This window comes from Bos javanicus, chromosome 16 (genome assembly GCF_032452875.1).
Source record: "Bos javanicus breed banteng chromosome 16, ARS-OSU_banteng_1.0, whole genome shotgun sequence".
Lineage (NCBI taxonomy): Eukaryota > Metazoa > Chordata > Mammalia > Artiodactyla > Bovidae > Bos > Bos javanicus.
The window spans coordinates 45064623-45091330 of NC_083883.1; the positions used below are offsets into that span (position 1 = coordinate 45064623).

A 26708-nucleotide genomic window follows, 5' to 3' on the forward strand; every position below is an offset into this window, starting at 1 on the left:
CAGAAAGAGGTGGGACAAGGAAATTAGTCAGCAAAGAGCTGATTATGTCAGCTGAGGTGGCCTTCCTTTGGGGGATTGCAGGGGTCTATCAATGAATTACTTCACTACTGCAGAGCAGGAAATTCCAGACTGACTGATTAAGACTGCATTCCTATAATACAATTATGTAAAGTTTAAAAATAAAAAAATAAAAAAAAAGACTGCATTCCTAGAAGAGGTTGAAACCACAGTCAGGTTAGGTATGAAGTCCTGGTTTTGTCCCTTGAGCTTAGCATGTGATCCCATTTGGGATTTCTTACCTCTCTTTTGACCCTGTGGGATATGTTCAGTCGTGTCTGACTCTCTGCAGCCCTATGGACTGCAGCTGGCCAGGCTCCCCTGTCCATCAAGTTTCTCAGGCAGGAGTACTGGAGTGGGTTGCCATTTCCTTCTCCAGGGATCTTCCCTACCCAGGGATCAAACCTGCATCTCCTGTATCTCCTGCACTGCAGGTGGATTCTTTACCTGCTGAACCATCAGTGTTTCTTTTTGAGGTGATGAAAATGTTGTGGAATTTGACAGGGAGGATGCTTGCACAAACTTGTGTATACACTATAAATCACTGTACATGTGTTTAGGTGTCAAGCTGTGACTGCGTGGACTATAGTCCGCCAGGCTGCTCTGTCCATGGTATTCTCCAGGCAAGAATACTGGAGTGGTTGCCATTTCCTTCTCCAGGGGCTCCTTCCAGCCCACGGATTGAACCTGCCTCTTCTGCATTGGCAAGTGGGTTCTTTTAACACTGAACCACCAGGCAAGCCAACTGTACGCTTACAAGGGCCAATTTTATGGTACACGAATGGTACCCCAATTTTTTAATGGAATTTTCAGGGAAAAAAACACTAATAAATTAGAAATTGTTTCCTTTCTGTAAGACTTCACCCACTAAACTTAATTAAAAAAAGAAACCATATCAGTGATCGTGCTCATTGTAAGAAAAATTGGAAGCATTCCCCTCGGGAACCACCACCCCCTTCCAAACTCCCACCTCTGTTATCATTGCTTAAAGAACGAATCACTTCGAGTGTTGGTTTTGTTACCAGTGGAAAGAATGCCTCCACCCCTCCCTCCAGCATACCACTGCCCCCTCACCAACCCCCCTCCCCCGTACACAGGCTGGCAGTAAAAAAAGGAAGGAAATATTAGCCCTAAAAAAATTGCCGATACATCCCTCCCCCGGACGTCCCGCAGACCTGCGGCCTGCAGGACGGATCATGCAGGGTACCATGAGTGTGGTGTGAGCAGAGCGGCGGGGACTTGGGGAGCGTGCCGCGGAGCTGTTGGGCAGCCTTAGGGGCACGCGCGCCGGGGCCAGGGTGGGGCTCGTGAGACAGTCTAGGCGCCGACGCGGGTCCGCCGTCCGGACTTGGGGGCCATGGGGCGGGGCTTGAGGACGAAGGGGTGTGGCGTCAGGACGGGGGCGGGGCGCACCCGCTGTCTGGACGTGGGGGCTAAGGAGCGGAGCGTGGGGGCGTGGCAGGGGAGGGGCGTGGCCTGGGGCAGGGGCGGGGCGTGGGCCGCGGGCCCCGAGGGCTCTGGAGGGCTGCACGCGGGCGGGGCGGGTTCTGGGACGCTAGCAGCTCGCGGGTTTGTGCCCAGACAGCTGCGGCGGCGGCGGCGGCGGCCACACGCGGATCCCCGATCCCAACCCTCTGCGCGCTGGGCCATGCCACTTCCCGTGCCGCCCACCGAGCTGGTGCCGTCGGAGCGCGCCGTGGTGCTTCTGTCGTGCGTGCTCTCCGCGCTGGGCTCGGGCCTGCTGATGGCCACGCACGCCCTGTGGCCCGACCTGCGCAGCCAGGCGCGGCGCCTGCTGCTCTTCCTGTCTCTGGCCGACCTGCTCTCGGCCGCCTCTTACTTCTACGGGGTCCTACAGGACTTCAAGGACTCCTCGTGGGACTGCGTGCTGCAGGGCGCGCTCTCCACTTTCGCCAACACCAGCTCCTTCTTCTGGACGGTGGCAATCGCCCTCTACCTGTATCTCAGCATCGTGCGCACGGCGCATGGGTCCGAGACTGGCCGCCTGCTCTGGGCTTTCCATGTTATCAGGTGGGTGACGGCGACTCCGCTTTCCTTCAGGTTCCCTGATCCCTGCCCGGATCCTGTGTGCTGTCCCTGTGGCCCTCGCCACTCTCAGGGCCACGCGTCTTGGTCGGACCTTTGGCCGGTCACCCAGCCGGCAGTGTCTGCTCATGTCCCGGGATAGCCCTGGGCCAGCGGAATGATGGTCTTGATGAACTAGTTCTGTATATTGCCGCAGGGGTCGTCCCTTTGAGGTGGCCCCACCCAGCTCGAAGCTCCCAGGGAGGTGGGCGCCTCAGCGAAGGCCCTGGAGCGTGGGGGACTAGAGCTCACCCTCAGAGCCAGACCCTAGTAACTTGGAAGCACCTGGAGAACTGGTGAGGCCACTCTGGACCTTTGGCCACCTGTTTCACTGCCTTCTGGCCATTCTGCTGCCCTTGGGCATAGGGACAGGCACCTGAGAGATGAGTTAGGTGCCCCAGGATGGAAAAGTACATGTAATTCATCTGGCCACTCTCAGGCTGCCCTTCACCCAACCCTCTGCCTCAACGCTAAAATTTAGGAAGGACAGTCTTGTTTATTTTATCTTTACTCATCTCTAAACCTCAGGCACCAATCTCTTGTTATCTATGTTCTAAATAATCTTTCTTTCCAGAGTTCAGCAGCTCTGAAATTGAGGTCAGAGGCAGAGGCTGGTCTGGAAGACAGCTGCCAGCTGCCTGGAGTCTCTGGGTAGCGAGAACCAAGGCCTTGTCCTGCCCTGGCATTGTAGTGTCTCATCCAGGTAACTCACCTGTGAACCAAGGTTGGCCCCTTCCCAGTGTAATCTCAGGATGCAAACATCTGGTGAGGTCCTGTGCTGAACCCAAGGCAGGAATTTTATAGAGCTTCTTTCCTCTTCTCCCTCCTCCAAATAAGAGCACCAAATGCTGCCCTAATTATAGGTCCTCTCTGTTAAATACTTGAGTTCTTTCCAAGGGACAGAGGATGGTCAGCACTTTTGTAGAGACAAGTCACCTGGGTGTCACAACAGTAAGGTCACAAGCCTGCAAGAGTCACTTGACCTCAAGGTCTCACGGCTGTTGGAGGGAGGCCAGCTGGTCCCTGGGAAATTAAATGGTCTGCTTCTCAGCTGTTCAAGTCAAAATGTTTGCAGTGAGCCATTCAGACAGGGTCAGGTGCTACAGAGACCCACAGAGAAGGGGCAGCCTTTCCTTTCTCTCTGTCCCACTGGATCTCTGCATCCATTTCTGGGACCCTGTTCTTGGGAGCCTGGTTGGGTGTGGGCAGCGTAAAGCTCACGTGTACCTGGGAAGGAGCCCAAGACTTCCTTTGCAAGGTTCTCTTCTCTTTTCCCCCCTCTTTTGAAAAGTACTGAATGCAATGTATTTTTTAAGTGATAAAGAGAACCTGTGCAGCTTCTATAGAAAAGACACATTTCCTAAGAACCTTTCTTTTCACTTCTAGGGACGTTTTCTGTGATGCTTAGGGAAAGCCTTCTAAGAAAGCCCGTGTGTCCTTCTCTGGCTGTAAGGAACCAGATGGTTCCTCTTGTCTGTTGTATGTGATCCACCTACTTTATATATATATGGCTACATTGGGTCTAAAGTTGCAGCGCACAGGCTCAATAGTTGTGGTAGTTTAGTTACCTCACCAGGTTTCAAACCCAAGTCTCCTGCATTGGAAGACAGATTCTTAACTACTGGACCACCAGAGATGTCCCTATCCACTTGCTTCTTAAAAGAAAAAAGACATTTTTCCTGTCAAAGAGACTTTGACAATTTTTTCTCTTCCAGAAATTAGCACTCCCTTTGCTAGTCTAAAACTTGGTAAAAACCTGTCCAGCAGGTTCATATATTGACCTGGATCCTCCCAGATGATATTGCTAAGAATTCTTCGTTGTCTTTCTTTGAAGGATTAGTTTATGGCTGCTGAATGACCTCTTCAGTTCAGTTTAGTTCAGTCACTCAGTCATGTCCAACTCTTTGCAACCCATGGACTGCAGCATGCCAGGCTTCTTTGTCCGTCACCAACTCCCGGAGCTCACTCAAACTCATGTCCATGGAGTCAGTGATGCCATCCAACCATCTCATCCTCTGTCGTCCCCTCTCCTCCTGCCTTCAATCTTTCCCAGCATCAGGGTATTTTCCAGTGAGTTAGTTCTTAGCCTCAGGTGGCCAAAGTATTGGAATTTCAGCTTCAGCATCAGTCCTTCCAGTGAATATTCAGGACTGATTTCCTTTAGGATGGACTGGTTTGATCTCCTTGCTGTCCAAGGGACTCTTTAGAGTCTTCTCCAATACCACACTTCAAAAGCATCAATTCTTTGGCACTCAGCTTTCTTTATAGTCCAACTCTCCCATCCATACATGACTACTTGAAAAACCATATCTTTGATTATATGGACCTTTGTAGGCAAAGTAATGTCTCTGCTTTTTAATATGCTGCCCAGGTTAGTCATAGCTTTTTTTCCCAGGAGCAAGCGTATTTTAATTTCATGGCTGCAGTCACCATCTGCAGTGATTTTGGAACCCAATAAAATAAAGTCTGTCACTGTTTCCATTGTTTCTCCATCTATTTGTCATGAAGTGATGGGACCGGATGCCATGATCTTTGTTTTTTGAATGCTGAGTTTTAAGCCAGCTTTTTTACTCTCCTATTTCACTTTCATCAAGAGGCTCTTCAGTTCCTCTTCGCTTTCTGCCATAAAGGTGGTGTCATCTGCATATCTGAGGTTATTGATATTTCTCCCGGCAATCTTGATTCCAGCTTGTGCTTCATCCATTCTGGCATTTTGTATGATGTACTCTGCATATAAGTTAAATAAGCAGGGTGACAATATACAGCCTTGACATACTCCTCTCCCAGTCTGTTGTTCCATGTCCAGTTCTAACTGTTGCTTCTTGACCTGCACACAGATTTCTCAGCAGGCAGGTAAGGTGGTCTGGCATTCCCATCTATTGAAGAATTTTGCACAGTTTGTTGTGATCCACATAGTCAAAGGCTTCAGTGTAGCCAATGAAGCAGAAGTAGATATTTTTCTGGAATTCTCTTGCTTTTTCGATGATCCAGTGTATGTTGGCAATTTGATTTCTGGTTCTTCTGTGTTTTCTAAATCCAGCTTGAACATCTGGAAGTTCTTGGTTCACATACTGTTGAAGCCTCACTTGGAGAATTTTGAGCATTGCTTTGCTAGTGTGTGAGATGAGTACAATTGTGTGGTAGTTTAAAGAGTCTTTGGCGTTGCCTTTCTTTGGGATTGGAATGAACACTGACCTTTTCCAGTTCTGTTGCCACTGCTGAGTTTTCCAAATTTGCTGGCATATTGAGTGCAGCACTTTCACAGCATCATCTTTAGGATTTGAAATAGCTCAACAGGAATTCCATTACCTCCACTAGCAAGGACCTCTTGGCAGTGGGAAGTCTCATCTTCAGACTCAGGCTACACAGTGACCCAGTCATTAACCATGTCAAATGACTGGAAATCAGTACTCTTCTTCAGACCTTCCAGTCTCCAAAAATATTTTAAAATATGAATACACAAAAGGTCAATCTCTATTCTCTAAAGAGTTCTTATGAGTTGATTTTTTTTTAAAGAAAACTGACAAATATCTTCAGAAATGGACAGAGGAGATTCTGACAAAGTAGTAAAAGCATGAATACTCAAACAAGCAATAGCAAAGAAGTACCATTTTCTCTTTAAATTAGAAGGAAAAAAAGTAGTAAGGCAGGATATTAATGTGATATGCAGATGACACTGGTGTTTTCCTAATTATTTTTGGCCATGTAAATTGGAATAATCCATGTAGAAAGTATTTGGTTCATACCTCTTGATCCCAGAAATCCTATTATAGGGATCTAGTCTAAGGAGATCAACCAAATGACATGCAAAGCTGGATGTACAAAGGAGTTTGCATGGCACTGTTAGCCAGTGATGACAATTTGAATGTCCAAAAAATAGGGGATCAGTAAGTTATAGACTATAACCTACCTGGAAGTGTTATGCTGCCATTAAATACTGGCCATGAAGTCTACAAGTAATATATATATTTTTAAGTGGTAGGACATGATAAGTAGGAAAAGCCATCTATAGAGCTGAATGCAGCCATACACCGCAGGAGGCTGGAGAGACTAGTACCCATGAAGTCCCTGCATGCCCCCTGGGGCTCTATCATAATGCCTGACATAGTTTCCTTTACTGAAAGACTTAAAAAAAAATCTCATTGGGGAAGGAGGGCAGCTTAGACTTTATCCTCAGAGGTCAGGCTCCTGAGGTCTTGCAAAGTGCTGTCTTGATTCCTTAGCGCCTTGATCCTCCATAACCCAGGGGACTCACCCAGGGTTGATCACCCTCCAGCCACAGCTGATGAGACTTGCCTGAGCCACAGAGCTGTGAGCAGGAGGCTCCGAGTTAGAACTTCAAGGTCAGTGCCCCTTTAGGATTCCGTCTTGTCTCTTGGCCTTGACAATAATTTTTTAAACTGAGAGGTAATTCGGCAGTCATTTATTTTTAGCATTCTGGATTTCCCCCACTATTAATGTGCAATTAAATACATTAGCTTTATTTATCTTTTCCATTAATTTTTTTCTGGAATCATTTAAGAATAAGTTGCAGACCTGATGCCCCCTGCTCCTAATCCTTCAGGGTGTATTTCCAAAAGGCAAGGGCAGTCTCTTGCATGACCATGTTGTTAGTGTTGTTCAGTCGATAAGTCATGTCCGACTCTTTGCGACCCCATGGACTGTAGCCCACCAGGCTCCTCTGTCCATGGAGTTTCCCAAGCAAGAATAATGGAGCGGGTTGCCATTTCCTTCTCCAGGGAACCTTCCCAACCCAGGCATTGAATCCACATCTCCTGCATTGGCAGGCAGATTCTTTACCACTGAGACACTTGGGACTAGTACAGGCACCCTATTTTGTAGGATATCTCTCTCATCCAGGTTACCTGATGCTTCCTGGTGAGTGGAATTGTTGCAGAAAGGGGGACCCCCTTTAGGGCCCAAGAGTGGATGCTTGTCTAACATCTGGAAATGAATTGTCCAAAGAGGCACACGTGCTGACAAAGCAAGAGACTTTGTTGGGAAGGGGCGTCCACAGGGAAAGCAGTAGGTAAAGGAACCCAGGAGGACTGCTCTGCCACGTGGCTTGCAGCCTTGGGTTTTATGATGAGGTAATTCATTTCCAGGTAGTCTCTGGCCAATTGCTGTGACTCAAGGCCCTTCCTGGTGGTGTGAGTATTGCTCGGCCAAGATGGATTCCAGTGAGGAGGATTATGGGAGGATATATGGACTGGAGTCTCCTGTCTCCTTTTGACCTTTCCCAAATTCTTCTGGTTGGTGGTGGCTTGTTAGTTCTGTGTCCCCTACCAGAATCACCTGGTGAAAAATGACTCATGCAGATGGTTACTGGGGTGGGTGGGTTCAGTCAGTGTGTCCCTGAACAGATTCAGAATCGGCACTTTGGGCTGAAATCTCACAGAAACCGGTTCTCGCTTGCTACCTGGGGGTGGCTGGCAACTGTGACTTGTATGTTTCCTGGTGATGTTCACTTTGATCACTTGGTCGAGGTGTTATCTACCAGTCTCCACTGCAGTTACTCTTTTTCCTTTTGTAGTTAATAAGGATTTTGTCTAGATAAACCTCCTGGAAGTCTCAAGCTCTCCCTCAAGGGTTTCATATCCATTGATTCCTGTAGCATTCCAAGGTGAATCTTCTGGTTGTTACTTCATTTTTAAGTGAAGTGAAAATTGTTCAGTTGTGTCCAACTCTTTGCGACCCCATGGACTGTACAGTCCATGGAATTCTCTAGGCCAGAATACTGAAGTGGGTAACCTGTCCTTTCTCCAGTGGATCTTCCCAACCCAGGAATCGAACTGGGGTCTCCTGCATTGCAGGTGGATTCTTTACCAACTGAACTATCAGGGAAGCCAAGGTGTGAGAATGTTCCACGTTCAAGGGCAAGTCCTGCATCAGGTCCCTTCGTACTGTGTCTTAGCAGTGGCAGCGGCATCATACCGACACCACATGACTGATCGATTGACTGAAACATAGTTGACTTACAATGTTGTGTTAGTTTCAGACTCAGTTATATATTTATATTCTTTTCTAGGTTCATTTTCCTTATAGATTATTAGAAAATACTGAGTAGAGTTTCCTGTACTTTGTAGTAGGTCCTTGTTGTTTATCTATTTTATATATAATTGTGTGTATGTGTTAATCCCAAACACATAGGATCTTAAATTATCCACCCCCTCTCTCCCTTTGGTAACCATAAGTTTGTTTGTGGTCATGTTGTACATGCATGTGGATAAGCATCTGTGACCATCTGTTTGCAGTTCTCACCTATGAAAGTGCTGGGCAGCTCAGTGGCCACGGGTGGGGTCATTTCCCTTTTGATAACATAAGCCTGAAACCATCTCTCTCGCCCTGCAGAAAGCAATTTGCCTTTCAAAACAGCCCCTCTTCCCCCGCAAGGTGGGGTGGGCTCCTTCTGAACCAAGATGGCAGGGTCCTTAACTGTCTCCAACCTGCGTACCCCAGGGCCACCTGTTCCAGGCATCCACTGGTGTGTCCTGTGATTGCGGGGGGAGGTTGGGCCAGGGGTGCCACATCTCACCATGGGCCCGGGCCAAGCTGGCTGCCTGCAGCAGCCTTAGGATTTCTTTGGGCTCCACTGAAGTGGGAATAGATGTGGGCATGACCCCTGGCCCACGTGCCCACCCACCCTCTGGCAGTGGCTGGGAGTTCTGGAGGAAGAGAGAAATCTAGGGCACCGCAGAGTCACCATAAAACCCCCTGCTGTGGGGAGGGGGAAGTTCCCGTGCAGAGAAAAGGTGAACCGTGGGCCCTGAAGGGGAGAGCCTGTGAGCTCTCTAAGCAGACACTGGCTTGCTCACCGAGGGCCCAGTGACAAGGCCCCAGGCGACCGTGCCTGAAGGGGGATAGATGCAATGGCCGCGTGAACAGCACCCCACGCCAGGTGGTGCTCCCTAAAGTGACAAGAGCTGAACTGACTTTGTTTTCTGAGAGCCCTGCTACAGTGAGGTCTCTGCACTGCATTTGCATGTTCGTGGGGGCACCAGGGGCTGCCCCTCGACCCTGCTGGGGCACATGCAGATGCCACAGGCCTTACCTGGGCCCAGGTGGGCAGAAAAGCATCCCTGTGTGCTACAGAGCGCTCCTTGACCCCCCAGAACCAGGACTGCAGAGCCCGGCTCTGGCAGGGAGTGTTTCGCCTCTGCAGCCAGGGCCACAGAGCAACCTCGTGGTGGCCTGGCCAGTGGCTGACGCCCTGAACTCCCACGTCCTGCCTCTCTGCCCAGCGCTTCACACTAAGAGCCCATTGTCCGGGCAGAAACCTCCAGGCCTCCTCAGGCCTGGATTCCTTTCCCCAGGCCCTGCTCCCTGCAGCTGCCTCCCTCTGGGCCGGCTCTGTCCTTCTCCCAAGATCTTTCTAAATCGGCACATTGTTGCCTGGTGGTTTCGTCCTCAGAGCATCTCAGGGTCACGTTCACAGTCATGGCTTTCCGTAGGGCACAGGCACAGGGACCAGGCTCTGCTGTTTGGGGAGAAGACCCTCCTGTGGCCTCCCAGCAAGGGCCACCCATGTAGCAGAGATCTGTAGGAAGGGTGAGGTCTGGTGAGGGGCGAGTGCAGGAATCCACAGTGGACTGAGGAGATCTGGAGCCCGTGGGGCAGAGCGCGGGAAGGGTCTTTCCATCCCTGAGTCACCCCAGGCATTCCCCACCCTGACTGGTGGGACAGGTTTCAGAAGGTCCCCAACTGGGCAAACTGGGAACTCTGAGGGAAATCCAGAGTGTTGCTCTTGTGGGCACCGGCCGCCTCTCGTGGGACTCTAACAAATGCCAGGGAATTCAGGTGTGGGAGGTAGCCTGCTCACTGCCCAGCTGATCCCGCGTTGGTTCAGCTTCTCACTGGGCAACCAAAGAACAAAGTGAATGCCGAGTTCCACAAGCCAAGCTCGTGTCCAGGCTGTAGGACTTTTGTCAGTTTACACCTCCCCCAAGCTTACTGAGGGCCCCCAGCTCTGCTGGTCTGGGTGTGATGAGAGGGGAGGTCCCCAGGGCTGGGCTGCGGTCCCCTGCCCCTGCATGTCTCTCCCCTACAGTTGGTAAGACAGCCTCTGCCTTAGTCTGCTCCAGCTGCCCTAACAAAGCCCACAGACTGGGTGGGGCACTTACTTAAACAACAGACATCCTTCCCTCCGGGTTCCAGAGGCTGGAAGTCTGAGATCCAGGTGTGGGCAGGGCCTCCCCTCCTGGCTTGCAGAGAGCCGTCTGCACCCCGTGTGCTCACATGGTCGTCCCTCAGTGAGTGTTTGCATCCAGATCTCTTCTTACAAAGCCATTCCTTGTTCAGTCTCTTAGTAGTGTCTGACTCTTTGTGACGCCCAGGAGTGCAGCATATCAGGCTTCCCTGTCCATCACCATCTCCCAGAACTTCCTCAAACTCATGTCCATTGTGTCAGGGATGCCCTCATCTCCTCCGGTCCTCAATCTTGCCCAGCATCAGGGTCTTTTCCAATGAGTTGGCTCTTCCCATCAGGTGGCCAAAGTATTGGAGCTTCAGCCCCCATCTCCTTCTACCCTCAATCTTGCCCTGCATCAGGGTCTTTTCAGTGAGAGGGCTCTTAATATCAGGTGGCCAAAGTATTGGAGCTTCAACATCAGTCCTTCCAAAGAATATTCAGGGTTGATTTCCTTTAGGATTGACTATTTTGATCTCCTTGCAGTCCAAGGGACTCTCGAGGCTTCTTGCATGGACACCTGTCCTATTGGATTAGGACCCACCCAATGACTTCATTTTGACCTCATCACCTCTTTAAAGACCTTATCCCCAGATACAGTCCCATCCCAAGGTTCTAGGGGTTCAGACTTAAACACAGGAATCTGGGGGAGATGGGGAGACATACTTACCCCATAACTGCCTCTGAAGGGGGAGGTAGCCAGCTTGGAGTCTGGCCTTGGTTTCCAGGCAAACACAGGTGAGAGCTGGGGCTGGATGCCTCTGGGAGAAGCCCTTGGTGCCCTTCCAAGTAGGGGATTCTGCTCACAGATGGGCTTCTGTTGTTGTTCAGTTGCTCAGTCCTGTCTTTGCAACCCCATGGACTGCAGCACACCAGGTTTCCCTGTCCTTCACCATCTCCTGGAGTTTGCTCAGACTCATATCCATTGAGTCAGTGATGCCATCCAACCATCTCATCCTCTGCCATCCCTTTTTTTGGTGTAGTCTTCAGGCGCCTTCCATCTAAGTGACCCCAGCCCTGCTTCTCCTCGGCCTATATCACAGGTTTGGAGAGAAGGGGTCACCTGCGCTAACCATGTCCCTCCTCAGGCCTTTTCACAGCATCCCCTGCATGTGGTCACATGACTTCCTTCCCTTGGTGGGAGCAGGGAGGGGAGAAAGCTGCCAGTTCAGCCCCCTGCTTTGGGACTTGAGCAGCATGCCTGCCTTTTCTTTCCTCTGTCCGCCTGATGGCTATTGCACTCACCGGCCCTCCTCAGAAGTCTTTCAGCACTCAAGGCCCAGTGCCTCCTCACATGCCTGCTCTGGTGCCAGCGTCACAGGCTCAGGTTTAGAATATGGGTCCCAGGTGTCCACATGGAGGCAGGACGGTTTGCTGGCCGCTCTCCATCACCCACATCTGAGCATCAGGGAGACCTCTCCGACCATGTGACCTTCTGGGCCACGATCAACTGCAACCCTTGGTCTGTTTCATGTGTGCTGTTGTTAAGCCATATCTTACTTCTGGTTTTGTTTACTTTTTGATTGATGGTGTTTTTTTTTTACAGGGATAAAAAAGAAGCCTGTTACGTGGTATTGGGTAGGCCAAAAACTTCATTCGCATTTTTCTGTATCATCTTACAGAAAAACCCAACTGAATTTTTTGGCCAGCCCTATACTTGTCAGAAATTAGCAGTAGACATTTCTGGAAAGTGGCAATTAGGTCACACTTGTCTTTACAGAGTCCCTTCCAGGGTCGCATACCACCAACAGCTCAGGGTGATCGCTTGGCCAGAGAGCAACTTGGCTTATCTGAGGTTGCCAGCCTTTCACCTCGCTCTGTAGGTGAGAACCCAGTGCAGTTTCAGCCCCCCATCCCTTTCTTCCCTTGTCTAGTGGTGACCTGGAGCCAGTTTGTGGAACCCAACTGTTAAATTTCAGGGTATTTTTTGGGCTGGTTGTTAGCTAGAACTATCATTAAAAATTAAACTATTTAAACGTACAATTAAATAAATTATATGAAAAACAAGAACCCCTTTGGTCCTAATTATAGTTTTGTTGATTTGTAAGCAGATGTCAGCAAACTTTTCCTGTAGAGGACTGGATAGTGATTATTTTCAGCTCTGCAGGCCATGTGACGTCCCATGCAATTGCTCAGCTCAGCTCTGGTAACTTGCAAGCAGCCATAGGTGACATGTAACCAGTGAGTGTGGCTGTGTGCCAATAAAACTTTATTTTAAAGAACATACAACAAATTGGGAGATTGGGACTGACATATATACCAGTATATATAAATATATATATTTATATATATATTTTAGTTGCTAAGTCGTGTCTCACTCTTGCAACCCCATGGACTGTAGCCCACCAGGCTCCTCTGTCCATGGGATTTCCCAGGCAAGAATATTAGAGTGGGTTGCTACTTCCTCCTCCAGGGGATCTTCCTGACCCAGGGATCAAACCCAGGTCTCCTGCACTGCAGGCAGATTCTTTACCAACTGAGCCACCAGAGAGGAGATTGCTAATAAGGACCTACTGTGTAGCACAGGGAACTCTACTCAATGCTCTGTAGTTACCTACATGGGAAAAGAATCTAAAAAAAGAGTGGAAAATACTGTATATTAACACATATATGGAATCTAGAAAGATGGTACTGACGAACCTATTTATAGGGCAGCAGTGGAGATGCAGAAATAAACAGACTCGTGGACACAGTGGGGGAGAGAGAAGGTGGATGATTTGAGATAGTAGCGCTGAAACATACACATTACCATGTGTAAAGTAGGTAACCAGTGGGAATTTGCTGTGTGATGCAGGGAACACAAAGCTGGTGCTCTGTGACAGCCTAGAGGGGTGGGCTGGGGAGAGAAGTAGGGGGAGGTTTAAGAGAGAGGGACATATTTATACCTATGGCTGATTCATGTTGCTATATTGTGCTATATTGTGATGGCAGAAACCATCACAATATCATAAATTACCTATTCTCCAATTAAAAGACTGTAAGAATAAAAAGAGTGGCTATATGTATATGTATAACTGATTCACTTTGCTGTACAGCAGGAATGAACACATTTTAAATCAACTATACTCCAATTTAAAATAAATAAAATGGAAAAATAAATTTAAAAATCAGACTTTGGGCTGGATTTGGCCTGAGAGCCCTAGTATGTTGGACCCCTGATCTAAAGTTAAGAAAGTGATTAGGAAATGTCATGTCCAACTCTTTAAGATCCTATGGATTGTAGGCCGCCAGGCTCCTCTGCCCTCGGGATTCTCCAGGCGAGAATTTTGGAGCGGGTTTCCAGGCCCTCTTCCTGGGGATCTTCCCGACCCAGGGATAAAACACATATCCTTATGTCTCCAGCAATGACAGGTGGATTCTTTACCACTAGTCCCACCTGGGAAGCCCAGGAAATGTTAGTAGTAAAGATAAAATGTAAAGTGTTTCTTGTCTCTGAACCTAAGCCCAGGTAGCAGCCACATCAGGGCAGGTGGGAAGCTGGACATTCAGGGGAAGGTGATGAGAATGGGCCAGGTCCCAGAGCAGGGAAAAAGAAGAAATATCTTCTGGTGTTGGAAAAGTGTTACCTGAGTCACAGAGAGGTTGGTCATGTCAAACATCATATCAACTTCATATCAAGCCAGTAAAGTTCCCAGCACTTGTCTGGTGCCCCAGGTCTTCCTCATTTCACTTCCATCTTACTCGTTAAGGAAAATGAAAATAGCATCCACCTTCCTGTCAGGGAACTACTCTCATTGGCTAACTGCAACCACAGGTTGGCTGCGGATACCAGTTTGGAAAAAGTCAACAAGAGCATCCTGTGAGAATCAATTGGCTGTATGGAGTACACAATGAGTATTGTGTATTTTATTATTATTTACAGATTGTGTGCCTCGCCTCACATCGTTTTTTTTTTTTTAAATAGTGAAGTATGGTTACTTTACTGCAAGAAATAAAGAACTTTATTAAAGTGGTCCATTTTCAAGAATAGCTAGTTTTGAGTGACAGCTTGCTGATGCAATAGTTACAAAACTAGAAAGTCCAGGCAAACAGAGAGAGGGCGGGATGCCTAGGATTTTCATGCTGGCTCATTCCATTGGTGAATTCAAAACATAAGAACGGAAATAGGTGCGGAGGAAAGGAGGAAACAAGATGTCAGTGAGGGGCCAGCCCATAAAGAGAGAGGAAGTAAACCGAGGTGACACCCAGGAAGATTGTTTGCTCCACAGTGTTCAGCCAGTGAGGAACTGGAGGAGGGGCTTGCCTGCTAGGGATAGCTTGAGGATAACATGATCCATGTAGCGACCCTGGGTGAGCCTGCCCACCAGACACCCGATCTTGCAAGACCATCATTAAAGCCCCGCTTCCCGCTGCACCTTGTTTCTCCAAGACCGTTCGTTTGAGTTTGGGCTGCTGAGCGTGTTTCTCACATTACGATTGATGTGTTAGTTTCTGCTGTACAGCAACATGAATCAGCTCTAAATACACATGTATTCCCTCTTTTTTGGATTTTCTTCCCATAGGTCATCCCAGAGCACTGAGTAGAGTTCCCTGAGCTATACAGTAGGCTCTCATTAGTTATCTATTTAATGTGTTGTTGTTTAGTCACGAAGTCCTGTCTGACTCTTTTGCAACCCCATGGACTGTATGTTAGCCTGCCAGGCTCCTCTGTCCATGGGATTTCCCAAGCAAGACTACTGGAGCAGGTTGCCATTTTGCTCCAGGGGTTCAACCTAGGGATCAAACCCATGTCTCTGGTGTCTCTTGCATTGGTAGGTGGATTCTTTACTGACTGGGCCACCTGGGAAGCCCATCTATTTTATACATAGCATCAATCGTGTATATATGTAAATCCCAATCTCTCAATTCATTCCACTCTCCCTTGCCCACCTAGGTTTCCATACGTTTTACTTTATATTAGTAAAACTCATAATCAGTTTGTGTGTGTGTGTCTGTATGCAGACGTCTTTCTGATGTTAAAACATCACCAACACACCAGTGTCTTTACCTATAAATTACGCATCTGTTGGAGCCTGCTTGGCGGGGTTATTAGACCATCCCGCCCATTCTGTTCCCACGCTCCCTGAGGTTACTCCTCTGAGTGGGAGGTACACTCAGGTACCTCCCAGGCAGCTTCTGGCTCCAGTAAAGCTGCTGTCTGTGCTCAAGTTCAAACAGCGACTCTGATTGATCAACCCACAGTCTCAGCCCTTTTAAAACCTTTTGTCTATTTGGTCTTCCCTCTGGCTGTTTTCCAGCACAGACTCAGCTCCAGGCACACCCATCACACAGAGGAGAGACATCGCGTTGTAGCTTTTGTCCATCAGACCAAAAGTTGTAAAACCTGGACCACGGTTGTCACCCTGTGGTCCCTGGGTTTCCTTTGGGGGCCCTGAGGATGCTGAGGAGGGAAGGAGGCAGCTTCCTCCTGCCAAGCCTGTGCTCTGCCTTCCCCCCAGGATGGGAATCCCTGGCTCCCATCCTGCCAGCTGATGGTCTCTACTCACTGCTCTCCCACCTCTAACTTCAGATTTCTGGTTCAGCCCTTTAACAGGGGTCCCCAACCTCTGGGTTCTAATGCCTAATGATCTGATGTGGAGCTGCTGTAACCATAATAGAAATAAAGTGCACAATGCATCTAATGTGTTTTGTTGTTGTTCAGTCGCTAAGTTGTGTCTTGACTCTTTGCGACCCCCCATGAGCTGCAGCACTCCAGGCTTCTCCATCTTTCACTATCTTCTGGAGCTTGCTCAAACTCATGTCCATTGAGTCAGTGTTACCATCCCACCATCTCTCCTCTGTCATCCCCTTCTCCTCCTGCCTTCAATCTTTCCCAGCATCAGGGTCCTTTCCGGTGAGTCAGTTCTTCGCATCAGGTGGCCAAAGTATTGGAGCTTCAGCTTCAGCATCAGTCCTTCCATTGAATATTCAGGGTTGATTTCCTGTAGGATTGACTGGTTTAATCTCCGTGCTGTCCAAGGGACTCTCAACAGTCTTATCCAACACCACATCCCCAAGCCATCCTCCCCCACCCCTCATTCTGTGGAAAAATTGTCTTTCATGAAACCAGTGCCTGGTGCCAAAAAGGTTGGAGACTGCTGCTTTAAAAGCCTTTCACCTCCTTTCAGGAATGTCCTTGCAGTGAACATTTAATTAGGAAAAGCTGTCTTGGCCGCTGGGCTCATGCTTCATTCATTCAGTAGGTCCTAGTTTTGCCCCGCCACACGCCGGGCACTGATGTGGATGCTGAGGTGGAGCAGTGAGCCCACATGGCCATCGCCTTCTGGAACTCATAGTGGACACATGTTGTCCTTTACTAGGATGGTGTGCGGTTGTTTTTTGAAAATTGGAGGATAATTGCTTTACAATGTTGTGTTGGTTTCTGCCATACACCAGCGTTCATTGCAGCACTATTTACAATGGCTTGAGTTTTAAAGTGGGAAACTTTTATAAAGACAAAATAGTTTGACAATAATATATATTAACTTAATAGATCAATAATTCTTCACAGGACAAGCATTTGGCTTCCCTGGTGGTCCAGTGATTAAGAATCCTCCTGCCAATGCAGGAGACACGGTTTGATCCCTGGTCCAGGAAGATCCCACGTGCCACGGAGCAACTAAGCCCGTGCACCACGACCACTGAGCCTGCACTCTGGAGCCTGCACTCTGGGGCCCTTCTCCACAAGAGAAGCCACTGCAATGAGAAGCCTGTGCACCACAACTAGAGAGTAGCCCCCGCTAATCACAACTGAGAAATCCCTCTCCCAGCAACCGAGACCCAGTGCAGCCACAGATAAAGTTGAAAAAAAATAGCACACTCCATTGTAAGTGTAACATAATAATCCCATAGTCCTTTCATTTCGGTGGAGTTTTGGCCCCTCCTGTGCCTCTGTGCCTTCAAGGGGGACATGTCGCTTCCGCCTCCGGACAGCCGGAGCTGCAGGGCTGTGGGGCCCTCCTGCAGCGGTCAGTGGAGGATGGACACCAAGCCTTCCCCAGGCCCAGGGAGCTGACTTTCTCCTTTGCATCACCATGCCTGCCCTGCCTCCTCCCCCATCCTGCAGCCTTTGGAGACCCAGATAGAAACACCGCTCTTCTAGCCTCCTTTTGGTAACAGACCAAGTGCAACTTGGACCACATGTTCTATGACTTTCAGAAAGAGCTGGCATCCCTTACACAGAGCCCTTGAGGTAGAACCACTTTCCCGCTTTCCGCACTAAGTGTTTTCCTAATGACACTGTCCTGGTCACTTACTACTTGTTCTCTGGGCAGCTGACCTGGGACATAGGCTCGTGTGTCCTCCTGGGGTCACAGGCCTCATACCTCTCTGGCGCCTGCACCGCAGGCCTGGATTCTGGATCCTGGGACCTAGGGATGAGCCTGCCTGACATAAACACAGACACACCCTGTCCTGTGTGCGGACCTCACGCTGATCAGTTCATTCTGGTAATGACTGACTGCAATGCTCTGCTCCAGGCACCGTGATCATCCCCATTTTGTGCAGAAAAACACTGATGTGTTGCAGCCACGCGGGGCAGGCCCGAGACTTGGACCCAGCCTGTTGCATCGCTGTCCAAGCTCTTAACCACCCTGAGGGCCTCCACATTAGCTTGTTTGTGTCCCTCTCACCAACTTGAAAGGTTTTGGGGGAAGACTGGTATGGGGACTACCAGGGAAGGGCCCTGGGGCTTGGCCCTAATCTTGGCTGTGTTGCCATTGTGCTAAACTCTAGAAAAGTCCATCCAGCACTGCCTTGAGAGGGGGCCCTACCCCGGCTCTATGCTTTAAAGTGTCCCCTTGGGTTCTTTGGTGGCTTAGATGGTAAAGAATCTGCTTGCAATGCAGGAGACTTGGGTTCAACCCCCAGGTTAGGAAGATTCCCTGGAGAAGGGAATGGCTACCCACTCCAGTATTCTTACCTGGAGAATTCCATGGACAGAGTAGCATGGATCGCAAAGAGTCAGACAGGACTGAGTGACTAACACATTTGGATCCTTGCCAGGGCCCAAGAAGACATGTCTGCCTAGAGCCTACCCCCTCTTCTAGTTCCTGCTGCAGCTGCACGGGACCCTGACAGCCGCCAGTGTATGTATGCACTCCCGGACCCAGGCTGGTCACGGGGGCCTGTCTGCTAGTGGGGTGTCTGGATGATGTTTGGCCACATGGGCCGATGTTTGCAGGTTGGTGCCCAGGCCTCCCGAAGCAGGAAGGAGTTGGCTGTTCCGGTGCTATGGTGTGTGATTTTAGTCACTCATTTGTGTCTGACTCTTTGAGACCCCATGGACTGTAGACTACCAGGCTCCTCCATCCACGGGATTCTCCAGGCAAGAGTACAGGAGTGGGTTACCATTCCCTTCTCCAGAGGATCTTCCCAACCCAGGGATCGAACCCGGGTCTCCCACATTGTAGGCAGATGCTTTACCGTCTGAGCCACCAGGGAAGTGAGAATGCTATGGCATCCTAGTCTCCGAGGAGCCTGGCAATTCTGAGTTAGAACCCAGCCTCCGAGCGCTTGGGAGGATGTGTGTGTCCAGGTGGGAGGCCAGGACAGCCCCTGTGTCCCCTTTCCTGGGCTTAGGCAGAGCAGAGCTGGGTTGGGGGCTTTGAGGACTCCAGCCCCCCTGTTCTCCAGGGACACTGTCTGCTGTGGGCTTGGGAGAACACTGACCTTGTCTGCACAGCATCCCGGTCGCTTCGCCCTTGCTGGCTTTGCTGGGAGCTGGGTCTGACCTCACCGCGGCCTGTTTGCTCCTTACTCCTCAGCTGGGGGGTTCCGCTGGCCATCACCGTGGCAGCTGTGGCTCTTAAGAAGATCGGCTACGACGCCTCGGACGTGTCGGTGGGCTGGTGCTGGATCAACCTGGAGGCGGAGGACCGGGTGCTGTGGATGCTGCTGACCGGGAAGCTGTGGGAGCTGCTGGCCTACGTCACTCTGCCCGTGCTCTACCTCCTCATCCGGAAGCACATCCACCGGGCGGTAGGTGCCCCGGGGGGCCCGCCCAGAGCTCTGTGTGGCCAGTGTGTCCCCGCAACAGGGTCGGCCATCTCAGGGGAAGGACGAGTGGCCGGCCAGAGTGAGGGAGGGCTTGCTCTGCATCACTCACCGTGATGCATGCCGAATTTTATAAGCACTGTGGGTTGTCTGGTTTGATAATTACACAGCCCCGTCGGGGCGGGTCCTTTTATTCCTTCATTTGTGGATGAGGAAACAAGGCTCACCAAGGTTAAGGGGCTCCGCAGACTCCCAGTGAGTGGAATCAAGGAGGCTTACGAGCTCAGCCTGCGGTCTGGGCCACAGCTCTCTACTGCCCCCTCCTGGACAGATCCATGCAGTTGTTTAACCTTGAAAGGAACCTGGATGAAAGATGCTTACGTGCAGATCAGCACTAGCCAAATAATTGACCTGGCAGCCCCACCCCCACCCCCCGAGTTGGGGAGGGAAGGCCACAGACTTCCCTAATCAGTGGTACAAATAATTCACTTCTTATTCTTGGTGATTAAAATATCCTAAGTGGTAGGTTTTTCGGGCTCTCAGGAATTCAATAGACTGGGCTGATCAGAAGTCTGCTAGACTTCTGGCCAGAAACTCTCAGAAAGAATGCTTTTCCTCTGATCATCTGACCGAACTGTTCCTTGTGCTGGACTACCGGTTCGTTTCTGCAGATGTAAAGTACGGGCTTTCTCCTAGCCATGTAGTCGTTGTTGTGATTGTTCAGTCACTAAGTTGTGTCTGACTCTTTGGCAACTGTAGCCCGCCAGGCTCCTCTGTCCATGGGATTTCCCAGGCAAGAATCTTGGAGTGGGTTGCCATTCCTTTCTCAAGAGGATCTCCCCAACCCAGGGATCAAAACCACATCTGCATTGGCAGATGGATTCTTTATTGCTGACCCACCAAGGAAGCCAGCCATGTGCAAACGGCTACCCCAGAAATGCTCAGATTAGCCCATCCATTGATCTGCTCAAGCATTTGTTCAGTGCATTTTTATTGAGCATCTACTATACATGAAAGTTGTGAGTGGCAGTGGGAGTTTCTAATGAGAATTCAAGCATGGTTCCTGCACTCCTAGGAGGAGGCAGAGGTGCAATTCTGATGGAAGGTAAAATATGGCACCTGGCTGGAGTGGTAACAGAATGAAAGCTCTGGGGACAGGCTTCCTAGCTTATCCTGCTGATGTGGTGTGTGTCCTTCTGCTCTGTGTTTTCAAGGCTGAAATTGTAGGAGAGAATGCCCCCGTCTTTCGAGTGTGCTGCAGGCTCAGCAACAACTTCCAAGTGTGTAAAATGCTCCTCGCAGCTGTCTGAGACCTGATCCCCACCCTGTGCTCCTGTCTGTCTCCTGAAACACACACTTCGGGTTTTCTTTTTACTTGGAAATCTACCTGATTCTCACTCCTCCCTGCCGCCCTCTTGTGGCTTAACTTTGAGTCACTGACAGAGATGCTGGCAGGAGTACCAATGGGTCTGAGATCCTCTCTGTCTTTGAAGGGCTTTTTAGTTGGTCTTCTGTCTGGGCTGGGGGTGCCCTTCTCACCTCCTCTTTCCTCCTGCCCTAGGAAGATTCCAGGGCTCCCAGATGGAAGTTCCCAAGGGCCTCACCAGGCTCTGCCCAGGACTACCCCCGTCCCCCCACCCCGCCGCCCAGCTGCAGCTCTTGCCTGTGTCTTTTTTTTTTTTTTTTTGGCTGTTTGTCTACCTGATGCAAAGAGCTGACTCATTTGAAAAGACTCTGATGTTGGGAAAGATTGAAGGCAGGAGGAGAAGGGGACAATAGAGGATGAGATGGTTAGATAGCATCACCGACTCAATGGACATGAGTCTGGGTAAACTCTGAGAGTTGGTGATGGACAGGGAGGCCTGGTGTGCTTCGGTTTATGGGGTCACAAAGAGTCGGACCTGACTGAGCGACTGAACTGAACTGAACTGATGGGGCACGTATGCGGGAGGGAGCTTGTGCAGAGACCCGGGCGTGGGGTGTGCCTGGCATGTTTGGAGGATTAGGAGGTCTGTGTGGCTGGAGCAGAATAAGCATGAGGAATGTGGCAGGAATGAAGTCAGAGAGAGCTAGAGTTGGGGACTTTTTAAGGAACGGATGAAACGAGGAGTCACCAAGAGCTTGGAGTGGAAGACTGGCTTGATCTGACTTAGGTTTGTTGTTGTTTTAATTTTTACAATGTTGTGTTGTTTTCTGCCATACAACAGTGTGAGTCGGACATAATTGTACATACATCCCCTCCCTCCATGGCCTCCATCCCTGCCCTCCCGTCCCCCTCCCACCCACCCCCACCCCCCGCCCATCCCTACAGGTCATCACAGAGCACCACACTGGGCTCCCTATGATACAGCAACTGCTCAACAGCCATCCGTCTTATGGGGGCTTCCCTGGAGGCTCAGATGGTAAAGAATCTGCCTGCCATGCAGGAGACCTGGATCCCTGGGTCAGGAGGATCCCCTGGAGAAGGGAATGGGTACCCACTCCAATATTCTTGCCTTGGGAAATCCCATGGACAGAGGAGCCTGGTGGGCCACAGTCCATGGGGTCCCAAAGAGTCAGATGTGGCTGAGTGACTGGCGCTCTTGTCTGCCTTACGCGTGATAGTGTACATATGCTGAGCTACTTTCTCCATTTGTCCCACTCTCGCCTTCCCTCTCTGTGACCACAAGCCTCTTCTCTGTGTCTTCGTCTCCATTGCTGCCCTGCAAATGGGCTCATCAGTACCATTTTTCTAGATTCCATATACATGTGTTAATATATGATATTTGTTTTTCTCTTTCTGACTTACTTCAGTCTGTATAACAGGCTCTGGTTCATCCACCTCACTAGAACTGACTCAGATGTTTTTTATGGCTGAGTAATATTCCACTGTGTATATGTACCACGTCTTCTTTATCCATTCATCTTCCAAAAGACATCTAGGTTGCTTCCGTGTCCTGGCTGTTGTAAATAGTGCTGTAACGAACACTGGTTTTCAAGGAACCATACTGCATTTGTGTTGAGAGTGACATTGCAGTGGAGAGGGGGTTGGGGTGATCAGGGCGATGGAGGGAGACCAGTGAAGAGGCAGTGGCAACCGTCCAGCAAAGTGCTGGTGGTGCTTGGACCTGGCTGGTGGCAGTGACTGTGGACAGAGCTTCCAGGTCTGGGTCCGTTTTGAAGGCAGAACCTGCGGAGCTTGCCTATGGGGCAGATATGAGCTGTCGCACGGAGACAGGAACCAAAGACCACTCCCAAGCTTGGGGCCCGGGCAGCTGGAAGGACAGGGCTGAGATGGGGAAGCAGGCAGTAGGCTTGGGGGTGAGGTCAGGCATCTGTTTTGAACATGAAAAGCTTCCGACATGCTTTAGACATCCATGTGAGGATGTGGAACAGCCAGTGGATGGATAAGACGGGCCAGAGATGGAACCTGGGCTGCCAGTGTCAGGCACTGCACGCCTCACATCCTCCCACTCCAGCCAGTCTGTCCCCAGGAGGAGCGGGGAGACAGCAGCCCAAGGGAAAGGGAGGGAGTGGGGAGGAGGGCCCCCATCTCATGTCGCTCATCTCACGTCTGCTCTCTGCCTTCCCCGCACAGCACGAGGAGCTCTCGGAGTACCGGCCCATCCTCTCCGAGGCACACCAGCTCCAGCGCCGCACCTCCGTGGCCAATAAGAAGCTGGTCCTCATCCCGCTCATCTTCATCTGCCTGCGGGTCTGGAGCACTGTGCGCTTCGTCCTGACCCTCTGTGGCTCCCCGGCGGTGCGGATGCCGGTACTCGTGGTTCTGCACGTAGGTCTGCCCTCCCCTGCCTGGCCGGCTGCAGGGTCAGTGGGGCAGGCAGGCCCCAATGCTCCGGCCAGCGTGGGCATGTGGGGGACCTGCTCCCCTGTGCCCTCCTCCATGCCCTGCCTGACAGGGAGCCTTGAGGAGAAAAGGTTGAATGTCAGCGTGGCTCCAGGGCAGCCCGTGGGTGTTGAGTTGCTGTCCCATGGCCTAGGAGGAACCCCAGGAAAGTGGACCGACCCTTAGCCCTTCCGAACCCAGAAGACTCGAGGCATGCCTTCAAGTTCAGGCCTGCCCGGTGCTGTCAGAGGTCCTGGTGGCCAGGGTCCCCATGGACCAGCCCCCAGGGGTGGAGGACAAGGTCCTGGGTCCCCTGCTCCTCCTTGCATGTGTTGCTCAGGCCCACTCAGCCCTGGCACTCACGCCTCTTCCTTTCTCCCCACCAGGGCATCGGGAACACCTTCCAGGGAGGTGCCAACTGCATCATGTTCGTCTTCTGCACGCGCGTGGTCAGGACCCGGCTCCTCTCCCTCTGCTGCTGCTGCTGCTCCCCTCAGCCTCCCGAGGCCCCTGCGCCCTCCAAGAGGGGCGAGTCTCAGAGGCCCAGGCGGACCCCAAACGAACTTCCCAGCACCTGAGCTGCTCCCCTCCGGTTCCAGGAGTGGTGCGGCCGACCTGGGGCAGGCGACTCTGAGACCCCAGTGGGCATGCCAGGTGCCCTATCAGCCTCCTGCCGTTGCAGCTCCTGACCCCCATGGGGAGCAGCGCAAACTCAGCTTGTCTACCTCCTTGACCCTCGGGCACATCCCCCTCACGCCGTGTCCTTCTGCACTGGGGGGGATTCTGTCAGCACGAGGGCTGCACTGAGATTCAGGGAAACCAGTGGTTCGTGAGCACTGCCAGGTCACCTTGGTGTCCAGGAGTCTGGGGCTCCTGACTACACGGCACTGTTTACAGTCAGAGGGACCCACACCAGTGAGAAAGGCACCAAGAGATACATGTACAACCGTGCACCCATCCTCAATAAACTGCCGGGGTGCTAAAGATGGGGCCCCCACCAAGATACACACAGCAGATTCCTGGTTTGTCAGGGCGTTGGAATTCCCCTGAGAGCCTGGCTTTTCCTGGATGGCTTTGCTGGTCAATGCAAGGGTCAGTTACCTTGAACCAGGAGGTTCCCTAGTGACCAGCATGGGCACAGCTGCACACAGCTGCTCAGGATGGCCGGTCTCCAGGGGCCTCCTGAATTGTGTCTATGGGCTCCCTGCCCTTGATGGAGATGGTGTGGCCAGGATCCAGACTCCTGCCTCTATGAGACACTTAACATTGGGGAAGGATTGGGCTTCCCTGGTGGCTCAGATGGTAAAGAATCTGCCTGCTTTTATGCAGGAGACCCAGGGATGGAGCCCTGGAGAATGGAATGGCTACCCACTCCAGTAATCCTTGCCTGGAGATTGCTGATTTATTCACTTCCTAGGTTAATTTTTTACAGGAAAGGCAACCAAAGAGTTAGGAAATCACCCAAATACTGATTCCTCCCTGAAAGGGAAAGTTAGGGGGATTGATTGGGAGGCATGACACTTGCATCCTGGGGTGATATGAAAGAAAAAGGATTTAAGAGAAGCATCCATATCTCTATTGTCTATGACTCGTCCACCAGCCCTTTCCTCTATAGGTCAGAAAACAGTTTCTCTGTTAAGTCACAGAAGCCACTGGCTAAGAAGGGAGGTGTACCTGTCACTGGGATGGGGGGGCTTGAGGAGGAGGAGTCAAACTCAACAGGTGCTGCCCCTCCTGTGGGTCCCACAAGCACTCTGTAACTGCAATGATGTTCTGAACCCGTAAAATGGTTCTGGATTAAAACCAAAGCCACAGCTACTGTTGATCCCTCTTTTACTCTCAAAAGCAAAATCTGTAACAGGAAGAGACTGAAAGGAAGAGTCCTCTACAGAACTAGGTCGAAAACGCTCTTGTTGGGTTTCCTTTTTTAAAAAGATTTTATGAAAATCAGCAAGGGGATGAACATCCCTTTAGGATTCAGAGAAAGTTCTGGGCTGCTTGGCAGGAGGGCAGTCTGCTTACAGAAATGGCCTATGTCGGGGGAGTTGGGGTTCCCCGAAGAATGTTACAGCACACCTTGGGCGCACAGATGGTAACGAGCCTCACATTAGCTTCTAGAATGGAGCAGAAATTCAGGAAGTTGCTGCTGCAAAGGAGAAAATCAGTCACGGCTGAGTATGGGCCCCAGGGAGAATGATGCTAGACTACATCTGTTCTCAAGGGGGCCCCAGAGGCCTTGGATCAGATGGTGCAACACTGCTGCCTGACCTGGGTTTCCCCAGACCAGATGCAGCCGGGAAACACCTGCAGAGGGAGTCAGGGCACAGAGGAGAGCACCTCTGCTGTGCTGTGCCTCTTCTGAAAACCACCCCAAAGATGCACCTATTTCCATTCTCTCCCTCTGCTCCCCACCCCATCTCTGTAGACGGGTGAAAATGTTCCTGTGAGCGGGGAACAGGTGTGGGCAGGGGAGGGACTCGTCTTTGTACTGGCAAACAGCAGCATCTCCTCTTTCTCACTCAGGTCAGTCTAGCTGGGCGGGTGGAGTTCAGAGCAGTAGAACGAGTGGAATAAAGCCCCTTTCTGAACTCTAGGAGGGGTTCCTGCCTCATATCAGAGCAAGACAGAAGTGCATTCCTCCTGTGGGTTCTCTCTGTGTGTCAGTGTACTCAAAGATTATCCACCCTCATTCCCTGGGCCCCACCGTATGACCTCAGCCTGCACAGGGGCTGCAGGCTCAGCCCCAAGCCCCTCTCTTCTCAGGCACTTTTTGAACCTTGGTCTTTTTCTCAGGTTTACTAAGCACTTTCTGCCTCTCTGTACTTCTGAGCTTCTGAATTGTGTCTGTTTTTGTTTTGTGTGTGTGTGTATGTGTTTGTTTTTTAATAAAGATTATGACTTTAGTCTCGGTTGAGGGTGCAGACAGAGCTCTGCATGCATCCATGACAAGAGAAAGAACATTTTTGCAGACTTCCTATAGTGGAATAATGACATTGAGAGAGGTTTTTTGGCATGTGCAAAGTTGTCATGAAAACCCTGACTGGTCAAGGCCAAAGTGGCTATTTTAAATAAAATATTTTTCTTTTGTGTCTTTGGTAAACTGATCGCCATTGATGTGGGTGGAGCTGGGCAGGGTGGGTCAGACTGATCTGTGCTGTGGGGGCATGTTCAGCACTTTCTACACTGTTGGGCCCTGGAAACAACGTCTGGGTCCTGTCTGTGGGCAAAAGCAGTCAAGTGGGAGGCCACTCGGTTGGCACAGCCAGCTGCTCCTGAGTTTGCCTGATAGAGAGACTGGTGTCGGTGGTGGTTGGGGGACAGGGGTAGTGGTGTTTAGAATACAGATTCCCAGGCCCCATCCCATCTGAGGATCAACAGATCCAAGTTTCAAGGGCTCACAGCTTGAGGCTAAACTCTCCTGAGTGAGACACTGCAGACACTGAGCCACCAACCCTGTCTCCCTGCATGATTTTATCATGATACCCAGTGACCCACTGCAGTGGCTGCTAAGGTTCCCTGGGGGCTGGGGACTGCTGGAGCACAAGGGCTCTCAGCCTTCCAAAAGCAACCATCAGAGCCCAC

General features: G+C 50.7%; 1 protein-coding gene and 1 long non-coding RNA gene across 4 annotated transcripts in view; one reads left to right on the forward strand and one right to left on the reverse strand.

Moving 5' to 3' along the window:
* Positions 1–26708, reverse strand: part of LOC133227827 (uncharacterized) — a 45346-nt gene that overhangs the window by 14680 nt on the left and 3958 nt on the right. The window contains exon 2 of one of the 3 annotated variants that reach the window (XR_009729966.1): positions 18977–19168. This is a non-coding gene — a long non-coding RNA (uncharacterized LOC133227827). Of the gene's footprint in view, positions 1–2854; positions 3033–18976; positions 19169–26708 lie in introns of those variants that run through there. The other 2 variants (XR_009729964.1, XR_009729965.1) reach the window with 2 other exon arrangements.
* GPR157 (G protein-coupled receptor 157) lies at positions 1400–26213 on the forward strand. The gene is made up of 4 exons (XM_061382830.1): positions 1400–2088; positions 19072–19285; positions 22878–23072; positions 23513–26213. The coding sequence occupies exons 1-4, from the start codon at positions 1415–1417 to the stop codon at positions 23702–23704; spliced, it is 1275 nt and encodes a 424-aa protein (XP_061238814.1). The 5' UTR covers positions 1400–1414; the 3' UTR covers positions 23705–26213.